Source organism: Rattus norvegicus, chromosome 16 (assembly GCF_021556685.1).
Source record: "Rattus norvegicus strain SHRSP/BbbUtx chromosome 16, alternate assembly SHRSP_T2T, whole genome shotgun sequence".
Classification (NCBI taxonomy): Eukaryota; Metazoa; Chordata; class Mammalia; order Rodentia; family Muridae; genus Rattus; species Rattus norvegicus.
Window position 1 is genome coordinate 8,419,515 of NC_141549.1, and position 15,027 is coordinate 8,434,541.

At 45.9% G+C, this 15,027-nt stretch overlaps 1 protein-coding gene across 8 annotated transcripts in view; it reads right to left on the reverse strand.

Annotated features, from left to right (window-relative positions):
- The window catches only part of Wdfy4 (WDFY family member 4), a 229,565-nt gene that overhangs the window by 101,821 nt on the left and 112,717 nt on the right, over positions 1-15,027 (reverse strand). For 5 of the 8 annotated variants that reach the window (XM_087588903.1, XM_087588904.1, XM_087588905.1 and 2 more), the window contains 3 exon segments: positions 14,076-14,197; positions 12,118-12,303; positions 10,437-10,573 (listed from right to left, as the gene is read on the reverse strand). In XM_087588903.1, the coding sequence (XP_087445029.1) occupies positions 10,437-10,573; positions 12,118-12,303; positions 14,076-14,197 (445 nt within the window). 8 annotated transcript variants of the gene reach the window in all.

Below are 15,027 nucleotides of genomic sequence, written 5' to 3' on the forward strand. Positions count from 1 at the left end.
GTTGTGGTCAGTCTAGACAAGGTGCGGTGGGCTGTCAGAAGTAGCAGTGTTCTCTAAGCATTGGAAAGGGGATTGGCCAATGGAAGGTGGAGGCTCCAAGTAGAGAGGGCCACAAATGCCCAAGGGAAGAAAGTGAATTCTTACAACCAGGGGAGGGTCTAACAGGAGCAAAACATGAAATATGTAATATGAACTTGGGAACAGGAGAGATGTGATAAAAAGCCAGCGCACAGGAGGACTTGCCCAATGGTTCTGGATCGGAGTCATCACGGGACTTGATGACGGTTTTTAGTAAGTGACAGGGCAACCAATGGGTATGATCTTTAAAAAGTCACAGAAGGGGAGTGAGGCAGGGCTAAGCTGCTAGACAGGCACCATCTGCTGTGTTCTTCTTGTTCCCCTAGTCTCAAGCCTAGGCCCTGTATCTGTGTAGCAGCAGTTACTGGATGAGACATTAGTATGTGAACTTTCCAACCTCCCAGCACTGATGGTTCCCAGGAAGCTGGGTTTAGATGGAAACTTCGACTTACTCACATCTTTATAGACCTTGTATTTATGATCCTAATTCCTCAGAAACCACTTGCTTCTATGATCTTTTCTAATCTCATTTCTTTATTGAATGCATATTCATCTAAATGTATCATAAATAATTTGGAGAGTGAGTCAAAATATAAAGAAATACATAAAACTAGATATGGCACTTAAGTCATTCCAAACTGGCAGCTGGCCCATAGGCAGATGGCCATGGTCATAACTGACTGTCACTTCGCATCAGAAGGGGCCACTCTCTTCCCACCAATCTGCCTTTACACCCTCTTTCTCCTTCAAGTCTCAAGTTGAGTTCTTCCCAACCCTGCTTAGGCTCTGGTTTCCTTACAAAAACCTCCTCTCATGCCACAGTAATTTACCTACCTAAAGGGGGCAGTGTTACAGTCAGGGGCAATGCGTTCGTTTTGTTTTTAGCATTCTAATCCCCAGTCTTAACCAAGAGTCTGTGCGTGAAATGCTGGAGAAGGGGCTAATGGAGAAGAACAATGACAACCAGAGATGGATGCAGATGGAGACGCAGAAGTAGAAGGACTCACTAGAATTATGTCCCTATCTGACCCCGGGGAACTTGGGACAATGCTTAGCAACTGTCTCCTCTTCCCCTCCTTCTGGTCCACACCTCCTTCTGATGTCTACATTCAGCCAGAGGGGTCTGCCTATAGCCCCAAGGACATTCTCACCCTAGGACCTTGCCACTGTCTTTTCTTTCACCCCATTGTCACTTTCCTGAGAGGTCTTCTAGAACTCTCTGACAGAGCAGACATTTATTTCCCCTCTGGTTGTTTGATTCTACCCAAGGCTTCTTCATCATTCAATCCTTTGGCTTTCTGTCTGGCTCTCCACGGAAAGAGGGTGCCTTTCTGTTTTTCTCCACTGTCACCAGTCTGTAGACTGGATCCCTGTTGCTAAAGTCTATGAATCCAAATTGGTCCAATCCAAGCTTCTTCACTTGCATTGTTCCTTTGACTCAAAGCTCCCAGCCACTGCCTTAATTCTCTCTGCTGGGGTAGTACTAGCTGGTAGACTAGTAGTCAAAGAGCCCTGAGTCTCGTGCTCAGCCCACTCAAGGCCAGACTCAAAGGCTTTCCTACACTCTCCTCACACTGTCTTCTACGTGCAACCTCTCCTCTCTTCTTTGTCAGGCCAACGAGCCAAGTTTTCACCAACCCCCATCAACAACGGCAAAGAGAAAAAAATTTTCTGAACTTCCCGTTCTGAGACTTTGAAAGACTTTTTTAATTAACCAAAATGGTTTCTCATAATAGATGGGTCCCAGGACGAGAACGCGGCAGTAACTCACGCGACAGGCGCCCCAGCGGCCGGGCTGCTAGCGGGGCGCCTAGCGGGTTGTGAATGGCAGCAACGCCTCAGGAGGGCCCTAGCCTGATTCTCCACTCCACGACCATCTGCCATTCTATCATTTATATAGTTGGGGACACTTCTGTCTTTGGGAACAATGAAGCTTTTTTTTTCTTTGATGAATACATTTAAGTCTTTAAATTTTGAATTTAAAGAAATCACCAAAAATGTATGTCACCTCATTCCAAAATTCATAATGCCTAATTGAAAGCATTTACTGGGATGGGGACACTTATCCCAGAACATAAGTCCAGTTTTCAGGTTATAAGGTTATAAGGAAATTCATGTGCAGACATTGGAACCTCAGAGCAATCCCAGAGGATGACTCTCCTTTCAAGGCCCACATTTAATTTTCAAAAGGACTTAAGGCAGGCTTCCTTTAAATTGTAAGACTAAATGCTTACAATTTGTAATTTAATTTACAAAATCGTAGCACAAGGATGATTTAGAAATGATACATCCTTCAATATGCATTGGCGACCCCAGGTAGAAAAGGAGCCGTTGATTCATGGGAACTGCACTACCTCAGTGCCTGCTCTCTTGAATGGCTTTGCACTCTTGCCCTATCACCCCAAACAAACCGTTGGTGAAAGGTTGATCGAAAGAAGAGTCAAAGATGTGACTGCCTGCAGAGTTCATGAAGTACTGTGACAATTATCTGAGTAAAGGGTCACCAGACCAGGGTGAGGATGATTACTATGAAAAGAACTTCAGGCAAGCAACCATGCTTAGGCAAGCTACATTAATACTATTTAGTGCTTGGACTTTGCAACCTCAGTGGGACAGGCTATAGTAAAAGAAGTTTTCAGAACAAACCAAGAGGAAAATCATGCTGTAGAAAATCATACTGGGTAGGTCAGGTAGGCACTTGACGTGCATCAGATTGGCATTATCTTACTGGTTCATCAATGTCTGTTTAATGAATGAGCAAAGGGGAGGCCACTTTGAACAGATATATGAGAGTCATCCACCCTTCATTAAGTGGATGGTAAATACAGCATAGCTCACAGCTTCCTGCAGAGCTCAGAGCGAAGTTGGGATATGCATTGGAGATAAGCTACCGTGTCTTCTCTGTGAGCCTTTAATCTGGGTGCAGGTCAGAGTCCTGAAGAGTGAGGCCTCACTTACCCTGGCCAGCCACCCCAGGATCGCTGTCATTCAACATGCATTTAATGACACCACTCTGTTTCAACCATCAGGTATCTGTCTATGCCCACAGTGATGGGCAGTCAGTGGTTCAGCGGGTTCTATTCACAGCCAAGCCAGGACCTTGAGCTTTTTATGGGAACGAGACAGTCTCTGATCCCTATTTCCTCTGCTTTCATCTGAAATCTACTTAAAAATGAAAGGCCTGGATCCAGCATCTCCTTCTCTAGAGTCATCACCATAAAAGAAGAAGAGGTTGAAGTAGTTTGATATCTGGAGGGGAGACTTTAGACCAATGAATCAGATAGATTCAACTAAATCCTCAAATGACATGGAAATTCACGTACACAGACGACAGAGAGAATGTGTACCCTAGACCTTCTGCTCTATTAGGAGGAAGAGATTCAGGATCTGATCTCAATTGTCCCAATAATCAAAGCTTTGGAACTTTGGGTGAAGCGGCTTTTTTCTTGGGGAGCTGGTCCTCCAGCAGGTGTCTGGGGGACACTATAGTGTTTCAGAAGAGTCTTACTTCAAGGAGGTTTCTGATTTTATCAGTCCCACCATGGGCTCTCTACAGTTCTAATATTGCACTAGAAACCACAGGCTACACAAAGAAAGCAGAAAGTAACCATGGAACCAAGGACCACTGGATCACACGTCTAATGGGTGCAGTCTCTCCTTTCTGAGTAGGTAGATGAATAGATCTATTCTGCTTTCCTTGAAACATTAGTTAAATTCCCAAACATAACTGATAAAAAGGTTACAAAAACATAGACTTTAAAAAAATAAAGGTTGGCTCAGACATTAAGACATTTGCGTTTGCTGCTTGCACAATGGACAATTTGTGGGTCCAGCACACAATGGGCAGCTAACAATCCCCTGTAACTACAGTTCCCAGGGATCTGACACCTTCTTCTGGTTTCTATGGTATCCTGCACGTTTATGTTGTACTAACATTCCTACATACACTCAGGCACATAAAATAAATAAATCTTTAAAAAATGGATGTTAGCTCTGAAATGCCTTTAAAGAGCAAGCTTGGTTAGAGAATTTAAAATATGAGTTATGGACATCTTTTCAAAGAAGAATCGGTTGCAATATTTTTTAACATGAAGAGCACAACCATAAGTAAATATTTTAAATAAAGCAACCGAACAAGAAAAAAAAGACCACAACGCACAGCAACAAATCTGTCAACTCATAGCCAAGTGTCATGGTGTACAGCCCTTGCTGTAATTCAAACGCAGAACAGTTCAATGGCAACCGTAATGCTCACTGCTAATAGCAAAATGATTCTTTTTATTGAAGAAGAAAAAAATAAAAACGATGTTGCTCTAAGCAGTTTTGAAATGAATATCTGATTCAAAACTTCCCCTGTGCATATAATTGCATGCTAATTTACATTTTAATTACTTCCTAAGAAATCAAAAGCATTTGTTGACAGTGGAACATAATGTCAACTTCACGGTGCACTGTTGGTGGATGCTTAATGAACTTAATTAGATAATTAGTGATGTTAATTATCCTTCTATTATGAAGATAAAGATGCCTCACAAATGATGTACTCAGCGAAGAAACATCATTAAAGGTATCAGTGTTTGCTTTTGTTCATTTACGTCTGTTTTTCAAATTCTTGTAACTGGCTCATGATAAACAGTGACAAATAAAATTTGCTTAAAACGGGGTGGGATGGGGAGGGGAGGGGAGGGAAGTCACTGCCTTCCTTCTGCCTGCTGTCAAATGTCCCCAGGATTCTGGGTGCTGACGCCATGGTGGGGTTGCTGCTATTGTTGACAAATGTCTAGCGTGATAAACTACAGTTACACATGCATAACTTTCGAGTATGACATTGGTCTGTAAAACTATAATGGAAGAGCAAATCCCCATTGCCTAGTGGCATCGTAGTCATCCTAATGCCATAACACCACAGTTTGAGCACATTGGTGGTGATGCTGGAGTGAGCAGACTTGAGCTGGCAGGCTTTAAAAGCACAGCACCCACACATGCAGGCTTTAAAAGCACAGCACCCACACATGCAGGCTTTAAAAGCACAGCACCCACACATGCTCACTCGTTGATAATGGTCAGCGGCAAATGCATAACTAGCTCTGGCTTTACAGCGCCATGCTTTTGGAAGCTAGCATATACTCGATCTCCTCAGGAAAAGTGGCCTGTAAACAGTGTACTGGGCTGCACCAGCCATACTCTGCAGCATGCTGTGCATCTCAGAAATGAGTCGCTCATTTCAACACAGAGTGAGCTTAGTCTGTTAGCCATCTGGGATGAATTGCTTCAGTCTTGTTCTTTCTCAGCTCAAACACCTACAGTTGCTCAGTCTTATCACAATGTCCAAACTGGGACATTCATGGAACACAACCACATCGTCAACAGAAGGGACTCAGCGACTCAGCCGTTCCTGTAGTCCCCCACACAAGCACTGAAAACCCTGTAGTCCTGGGATGTTTTATAAACCACACAGCCAAGGTGTCCATGTAAGGCAGTCACAGTACTTGGGACTCCAAATTCTGAGGTTAAGGCACTGCACGGAAGCCAGAAGCCTATAAACCCCAAGGACAGCATGCTAAATCTACATGTTCACACACACACACACACACACACACACACACACACACACACACACCACCACCACCACCACCACCACCACCACCACCACCACCATCACCAAAAACCACAAAACCTTGTGAAACTATACCCTGAATAATGATCACTAAATAATTACCAAATTTTAATCTTACCCTCAAATCAATAAAAGCCTTCCATTTCTTTGTTCAAGAGAGCAGCCTGGCCACCTCTGGCCATTTCTGGGTCCCTTTGGTTCAAATCCCCATAAATGAAACATCCTTGTGTTGTTCTTAAGATGATTAGGTCTCATGTACTGTGTCCATGCCAGGAGGTCCTGCTATCTGTATCAGAGTCAATCCTTGACCGCTTTCCCCACCACAATTACGAAAACCAAGACCCCATTTCCCAGGTCTTAGTAATGGTCCTTAAACCACTAAAATTTCAAAACACATCATATTCAAATATTTTTCTTTCTTTCTTTTTTTTAATATGCGCTGCTGTGAGGCAATCAGAATCCCCTGGAACTGGACTTATTAACAGCTGTGAGCTGCCATGTGTTTGCTGGGAATTGAACCTGCGTCCTCTAGAAGAGCAGCCAGTGCTCTTAACCACCGAGCCATCTCTCCAGCTGCATTCAAACATTTCTTCGTGGAGGGCTTCGTTCCTTAACAGATAGACCTATTTAATTGCTTGCTCTCACGATTCCCTCTCCACCCCCAAAGTTTTCCAGTAATTCCTCAGAAAGTCTGTGTGTTCAGGTTTACAGCAGCTATTCTCTGGCTTCCGGCACCCCATACATCTCCTGTCTTGTGGACACGGTGTGAATACCTTCTCTTCTTCATGCCAGTGAGAACATGTCAACAAGACCAGCCCCCTCTCTAGACCTTCTACACCTCCATTTTAGAAGTCCCTATCCGTTTTAACTTTCTTCCACCTCTAGGCTACATGCTTCAAAAACATCCTTTAAAGTCATGTTCGTGTAGAAGTCCTTCCTTGCCCACAAATATTACACCGTGTTTGCTATATATTTATGTAGTAATATTCACTGTGATAACCCTGTGGTCTTCAGATTCTCTAAATGTTTCATTAAGCTCTTCAACGTCTCTGACTCCAGCTCTTGACGACAGAGCATCTGAGAGCTCCGGCTTGCTTGGGTAATTGCCTTTTTCTTCCCCAGCTCTAACTCCCTCTGTGTTTGCATGCCTCCACTTTGTCTCAAAGCCCGCTCTAGCTATTTTTGAAAAGTCTAGTCTAACCCTTGGCCTCTCATGAGCATAAGCTTTATATCTTAGGGAATAAGGTCTGTGGCTTACCCATGAGTACATTCTCTCGGTACCAAGAGGCACTAAACTAAAAGATGGAGGGGGTGTCACCAGCAGACTGCATTGCTCCTTCAAGCTCAGCCCCTCATTCCGAGGGCAGGAGCCAAGATATGACAGCAAGGTGCCCACAAGCTACTCCCTCACAACCCTCCAGTTCTGTATACTCGCTCTCTCTTCCACAGTTACTAGCTTTACGATTTCTTTAAGGAAAATAAAAGTATACACAAACACTTAAAGATGTAGGTGAAGGTTGGGGTGGCAGGGAAGAGAAACGGTGGAGGAGGAAATCCTTAAAGGAATGATTGATAACAGAGACTCATTGCGATTGCTCCCTTTGCTTCTGTGTATGTTTAAAAATTTCCACCAAGAGGTGAGGAGTAAACTGTTTAGCGTAGACGGTCATAAGTGTCACTTCCTTCGCCAAGGACATTAGCAAGAGTGTCCGTCAACAGAGCTGCTACTGATTTGCTGGTGTGGTCCTTGGCCATGGGTAAGGCTGCTCCATGGGAGGCAGCCTATGGTATATGATCAGGGATGGAGCTGAAGGATGATGGGCTCTGAGTGGCAGATTATCCAAGGTCCCCAAGTATGCCCACTGATGGGGCTTACGGGGATGCTGATACAATCGGCGCATGTGGTCAAGGATAATCTTTAAAGGACCCTGGAAGCACTTGAAACAAAATTAAATGCTCTTCTGGTTTTGGCAAACCCCACGAAAGCTTAGCTTTGGTGTTTTAGCAACTCCAGTGAAAACTTTGCCCAGCTCTTCTGTCCCTCCACAGGTCCATGTCAGTCTTCTGCGACGGTATGGAAAAGAGCAATTAGAAGGGGGAGCATCTGTGTCTCAATGGGAATGTCGAGTGTCCTGCTCCTACAAATGGCCTTAGGCGTTGATGGGAGACTAGTACAGGGTCTCCCTCCTCAGATGGGGCTGGTGGGTGCTTACACAGATAGCTATGCGCAGATGGGGAGCACATGTGTGGTTTCCCACAGACAAATGGGGAGAAACCCAGCTCACACTCACTCTCTATAATAAGATATGGATTAGTGGATTATACATTCAGGTGACCTCCTGCCTCTTTAAAGACACCCATGCCCTCTGACTCTCATCTTCCTCATTGTCAACAGATTCTCTACACTGCTCTCACTCCTCCCACATCCCAGGCCTTCTCTTTTCTCACTCATTTCCTCTGGCCTTGGTGGGCTCCTGTCTTCATCTGTCCCAGCCTTGGGTAGCAGAATTTTCCTGTGTTCTTTGATGTTGAATACTCCTACCACTGAAGCATTAGGATTAGGATGCTGTCTCCTCCATTTAAATGATAGGATACCCTTTGGGCACCCTCTTGCCTCAGGACCATCCCTCTTAACCTAGCCAGTACCTGAGCAAGGCCCCACCACATAGCCCCCATTCAACTTCACACTTATAAACACACCCAGCATGTCATTTGCTCCTTATCTGGCGCTGGCTCCTGTCTTGCCCTTTCTAGACCTTGGGCCTTTCCTGCCTGGTGTTTCTTCCCTACACTGCCCTCCAAGCCTCTCCCTTTCTTGCCTCCAGCCTCAAGTAATCTCTCTTCCTCCACTCCCTCCCCAGTGCTTCCCATTATCTAGGCCCCTCTTCCCTTGGCCAATTCTTTCCTTTCCACGTGTGTCAGTAGATGGTAATGTGCTTTGCATTTTGGAATAACTTCAGGTCTTTAGAAGAACTGAGGAGATAATACAGAGCATTTTCCTCACCTGACTTCCCATGACATCAATGAACACTCTATGTCATGACAGTGTTTCTACCCAAATAGGGCAGCGTTTGATTACTGCTATGGAACAATACGAATTGTTCCCCATGGGCTTATTCTGTCAAGCACTTGATCATCAGCTAGTGGCAGCGATGTTACTTCAGGAAGTTTTAGAAACCTTAGGAGGTGAGGCCTAGCTGAATAGCTCTTCTCTACCACATGTTCTTGCATGCCATGGTGTTCTGTCTAAGCACACAGACCAAGCCACCATGGGCTGAACCCTTGGAAACCATCAACCCAAACAAGCTGTTTTTATACCAGGCAGAAAGGCAACTTCCCAGCTTGTTCTGTAACAAGAACAACTGAAATTGAGTGGGCAGAAAAGCATTATCCCTGCTAAGGAGAAAAATGGCTGGCAAGAGTATCACCCAGGATTCTCCAAGCAGACAGTAGTTAAATGGCTTCCAGAATACCCTGAGCTGGCTTTCGGAGGTCTAAGGAGAGGCCAAGTCCCCAGCCTCTATCAGACTCTCAAGGCCTTCACCATGTCAGAGACAACATCACAATTCGATCCCAGAAGGAACTGCGATGGGGCCGGGGGGGGGGGGGGGGGAGGGCGGGGAGGGGGCGGGGCAAGGGGAAGAAACCGCATCTATCAAAGTAAGTGACGTCTATGAAATTGGCCTTGACTCAAAGCTCAGCTTCTGTGTCAGGACGAGTCCATACTCTCCTGAAGAGGTAGAGAGGTGCGAGCAACGACGAATCCTACCTCATATGCCTCACTCCCAGGAACAATTTATCAGTGCTATAGAACTGTCAGCGCTGACATGATAAGGAATAACACTGGATGAATAATGCCTCCTTCAGTACCAACTCCTTTAATTACAAGCCTCTTCTTTCCAGAAGAGAGACAGAAGATGCGAAAACACCAATTTCATGCACTCGTGCCTGAATAATGTCTCCATGCTGCTTTTTCCAGATGGCGACCTCCTCACTGGAGGGACTAATGATGTGGGCATATTTAGGGAAAAACCAATAACGGCGTCTTTAACCTTCAACAACAAAAAGCGTGTTATACAAAATGTTCCTTGGGATACATTAGAAAATATCAATTACATTGCTCACTGAGGTGTAATCAGCTGTAATAATCAAAATTAATTTTTAAAAATAATTAAACAGACCCCAGGGCAAATAGTTGATGCTCTTATCTTATGACATCACAGTGTACATATGTACCTGAGAACCATGCCTTCTGGTAACGACAAAGGCGGCTCGTGGAGATGAGTAATGGATGTGGGGTCTAAGGGCTGCTGAGTCTCAACGCAGTGTAAAATGGGGAGCCCTCTGCTCCCTCCTTCCAGAACCTTCCATGCCCATTCTTTAGTATCCTTGTCTGTGGCTGGTTCCTTGCCCATTCCAACAGGATGACCAGTGTAGGGAATTCTAGCCCATTTTAAAATTTGAAACATGTTCTCCTTGTTTCAAAATGAATTCGTTTTTTTTTAAAATGTAGGTGTTCCAAGAATACCTTCTCTTGGTACCTAAGAGTAACCCAGATCCAATTCCAGTTAAAGCCAGCTTTAGACCTGGCTCTTCTCTCCATAGCCCCAGCTGGGAAGCCAGGAGCACACCCTCAGAGATTGTGGAACGAGATTACCAGTAGCAGACAGCAGAGAGGAGACAACGCGACTGGGGTTTGAGTTCCCTGAGACAGCTCCCAGGTCAAGGGTTCTAGGCTCACCTCTGCTCTGCACTCGGGATCCTTTGCCTGCCGCCCGGGCATCAGTCTCATGGCCGAAGATAGGCTCCCACTCCAGGACGTCGCTTTGCTGTGGTGTGTGACACTTGAGCGACTGGCCAGTGACTTCTTCTCGGATGCTGTGGGAGGAAATGAGAGCTGAAGCTGGAAGGAGAAGACGCACACTGGTTCCACAGCGGGCTTGTCTGGCGAAGGGCCCGCTAGGGCCTGGACACTGGGTCCCTTCTGCCACAGAGAAGCAGCTTAAGCTGCAGGCCTACGCTGCCGTCTCAGATGTTCCTTCCACTGAGAAACGTGTGCGGCCTGCAGGGCCCCTAGACTTGGCCCAAACTCCTGGCTCCATGTCTAGTTGGTGTCCAGCGGGATGTGAGAACATATGATGATGTCCCAGAGAGGCTAACCCTCCGTTTCTCAGAGGATGGAATGGATATGGGAGAATTCAGACCCACTGGGTGTCATGAGGGTGGGCTAACATATTATGCTTAAAGGACCTGGGACTTTTAAAGTGTTCAGTACCCGACTGCTAGCACTTCAGAGTCAGTCTTAGCTCTGCACGCCTTTACATCTGTCACTTCTCTCTGGGGCACAATCTGATGCTGTGGCTCCAGACTACATGTACACGGGTTGCTATAGCTTGAGCGTGCTCCCTCCAAAAATTCATGTCAAAATATCCCCCACTGTGATGCTGGAAGTGGCAAAGTCATGAGGCTTCATCCTCATGGATGGATTAATGCCTTATACAGAGGCTGAAGGAAACAGGCTCAGGCTCTCTCTGTCCTTCTATCCCTTCTATCTGGCAAAGACACAACATCCAAGCACACCTTAGAGGACAGTACAGTGAGTCCTGGCTTAGAAGAGGACAGATCCCAGACTAGACAACCAATCTCACGTACCCAGATCTTGGACTTAGCTTTTAGAACTCTAAGAAATTGAATTTCTGTTATTCACAAATTATCCAACTTATGCTTCTTATTTAAGCAGCATGAATGAACTAAGACAGACATACACACCCATGTCTTCCAGAACAATTTGGAAAGCCAGTTAGCTAAGAGCTCTGGATGTCTGGACAGTAAACCAATAGACATGCTAACACCTACCTCTTGAGGTGCTGTAAACTTTTGTGACGTTGAAAGACTTCAAAGAAGCATATGAATTTTGAGCCTCAAGACCTCCCCACCAAGCAAAATTAAAATCTCATCGCTGAGTTGATAACTATGAAGGCAGAATATTGGGGTTTTTATGCTAATATTTTAAGGATGGCCATTCACTTCATGAAGAGACAGCACATGTATGACATGGTGCAAAGTTTCAAAGCTGAGCTGTGAACATCAGGGCCAGACCTAGTGCTCTAGCCTCTCAAGCCTGAGCCACAACCCTGGGCAAGCGGTCAGTCCCTCTAAGGGATTATTGCCAGCTATCTGCTTGGCTGCCTCTTTTAGCCTTCCCTCCCGCCAGCAGGTAAATACAGCATTCGTTCTTTGTGAGGACAGATAAGAAACATTTCAGTGATGTAAACCACACCCACCAAATGTATGAAACAGAAAAGGTCCTAGCTTTGAGCGGAATCCTGGGTAGAAAAGGCTCTGGCCCTGAGTGGAACCTTGGAAGATATTACTTTATGAGACCTAGCAGTTTTTGTCCCTTGACTTGAGGGGACAGAGACCTAAGTAATGCTGCCAGGCTCTAAGCATCGTCTCCTCCCAGAGTGGGGTGACCTCCTCGATCTTCACTTCACTTTCCCCAGCCTTCACGGACAGATCGATCTTGAAGGCATCCTCCAGGGTCTGCCGCCTCTGTGCCACCAACTGCTGCCAGAGCGCCCGCACTGACTTCTGGATGCTGTGCTGGACTACGAAAGAGAGTACACAGCACAATGAGGGTGGCCTCCCCCAAAAAGGACCCCAGAAGTCAGTATGTAGAGCCAAAGCTACCAACATCCATGTACGTTGACTTTTTTCCTACTTCCCATGTCTAACTACCTCTTGCTAAGTCCTGGCTGCCTCCCATACTCAAATCCAGCAAATAAGATCAAGAGAGAAAAGAATCTCTCTCCAATCCCCAATTCTGTCTGATTCCAGTGGCATCCCTTATGTGTCTCCTCAATAGCTGTGGTGGCTTGAATATGCTTGGCCCATGAGAATTGCTATTATTAGGAGATATGGCCTTGTTGGAGTAGTTGTGGCCTTGTTGGAGGAAGTGCATTACTGTGGGTGTGGGCTTTGAGGTCCTATGCTCAAGCTCTACCCAGTGTGAAGAGAGCCCCCTTCCTAGCTACCTGCAAAGGAAAATGTGCTGCTGCTGCTGCCTTGGGATCAAGATGTAGACCTCTCAGCTCCTTCCCCAGCACCATGTCTGCCCGTACCCTGCCATGCCTTCAGCCACAATGATAAGGAACTACCCCTCTGAAACTGTAAGCCAGCCCCAGTGAAATGTTTGCCTTTATAAGAGTTGACTTGGTCATGGTATCTCCTCACAGCTATGGAAACCCAAACCAAGACAATAGCTAGAGGGTTAACCCAAGCACCTTCTAAGGAACCTTCTTAAACATGTTGGTCTCTGTGGAGAATGGAGCCCAATGGTGTGCCCAGGTTACCATTTCGTTTTCCTAACATTGGATCTGCTTCTCAGACTCTGCCTTTCTCAGTGCCCTGGGTTTTCTGAAGCCTAAATGCCTTTATCACTCTCTGCCTTACTCTGGCTGAATCGGATGGAGCAGCTTACTGGCTTGGCTAGACTGGTTGGCCAGTAAGTCCCTGGGATCCTCCTGTGTCCACCTCCCTCCCCAGTGCGGATTCCATGTATTTGCCACCACAGTCTGCTTTTTACATGAGCAGTAGAGATCAGAACTCACATCCCCCTGCTCACTCAGTAAGTATTTTGCTGACTGAGCTACTCCCTAGGCCTGGGGTCTGTTTTGCTATTCCCACCTCTACCAAATTGCAGAGTATAGCCATGCATGCTATAACTGACACTGCATCAGTACAGAGTTTAAAGCCACAAGCTTCTGAAACTGGAAAGGCTTAGGAGCCTCTCTGACCACAGTCCAGATGTGCTCATGCTGATGGTTCGTTATTACAAGGTGACACAAGGCAAGTGGTACAGACTTCAAATCCAGTAGCAGAGGCTTGGGCCTTCTCAATCAAGACAGCATGGATGCAGTTCTTAAACACATGGATGAGTGTGCGTGCATGCTCTGGAGCATGTGTGTGTGTGTGTGTGTGCGCGTGAGTGTGTAAACTGACAATGGTGGGGAACAAAGCTGAGAGGTAGCAAGTGTGTGTGTGTGTGTGTGTGTGTGTGCTATAAACTGACAATTGACAATTGTGGGGAACAAAGCCAAGAGGTAGCAAGGTACTGGTTTGAACTGGCACGCCAGTTTCAACTTAAGAGTGAGGAGCCAAGAGACTAAAGTGAGATAAGTTTCTCTGTCTTTTTACCCAGCCCTCTATCTGACCTTCTATACCTCCATCCTCCCGCCCATCTCTCCACCCTCTCATCCATGCCTTCATCCTCCATTCACACATCTCTCCCCTCCTCCATCCCTTGCCATTCTGTCTGAGGCCTACACTGCAACTGCTGCTGCCCACCGGACCCCCACACAGGACACCCGGCAGAACGTACCATCGCCCAGACTTGGGAGGCCCTCCTCCTTCTTATCTTTCACTTCTTCACTTGGAGAAAGGAAGACTTGGTGGTAAGGATTAATTCTGGGCTTGGGCTCCAATCCAAATCCTTCCGGATAACTAGGAAAGAAGAAAAATGTCGCACCAAACTCAATTTTCCTCGGGACGATGCCATGGTTCTTTTTCTAAGAGGTCACACATACAACTCAGTATATGTCAACATGGAAAAGTGTGCCAAGTTAAAGTACAACATAATGATGTCCGTAGCTGATATTGAATGATGGATTTCCATACAGCAGTGTCTTATAATTCATCACAGGTGGTCCTAGCCATAAAATCCTTCTTGTGCCTCCAGCAGAGCCAATGATTCGATTCTTAGTGTCTCGTCCCTCATCAGAACTGGAATTCCTAAAGCACTGACACTTGACTCCATTGGACCTTGATGTCATCCCATAGGCAGAGCTAGCTTCCAGGGCAGGTAACCTGCACAGAGTCTTATACATTGAAGGACTCTGTTACTACCGTCTTGACAGCACTAGTAATTATTAAACGCATGCTTCATATGTGAATTTCCTCAGGGCCCTACAGTTCTAATGGGAGGACATGGCTCACACACTGGATTCCCCTGTAACCTTACACTGTGGCATGTGCCCTCTGCTAGAGGGCCCAGCCTCCTGGGCAGGAAAAAAAATGCATAGATAATAACTAAAAGGTAGATATTTAATCTACCTAATATCTAATAGGTAGATAATACTAAAACGGCAAACACAGAAACACAAACCTGCCCATGTTCAAGAAAGAACATGGTTGAAACGTAAAGAATAAAATGTTCCACAGAGGAGCCTGAGGAAGCCGCTGTTCCCAATATGTGAAAGGCCGCTCTGGTGGCCTCGGCTGGGCTCTCACATAAAGAGACAAGGAAAAGCCTCCGGACTTAACCATATGCTGAA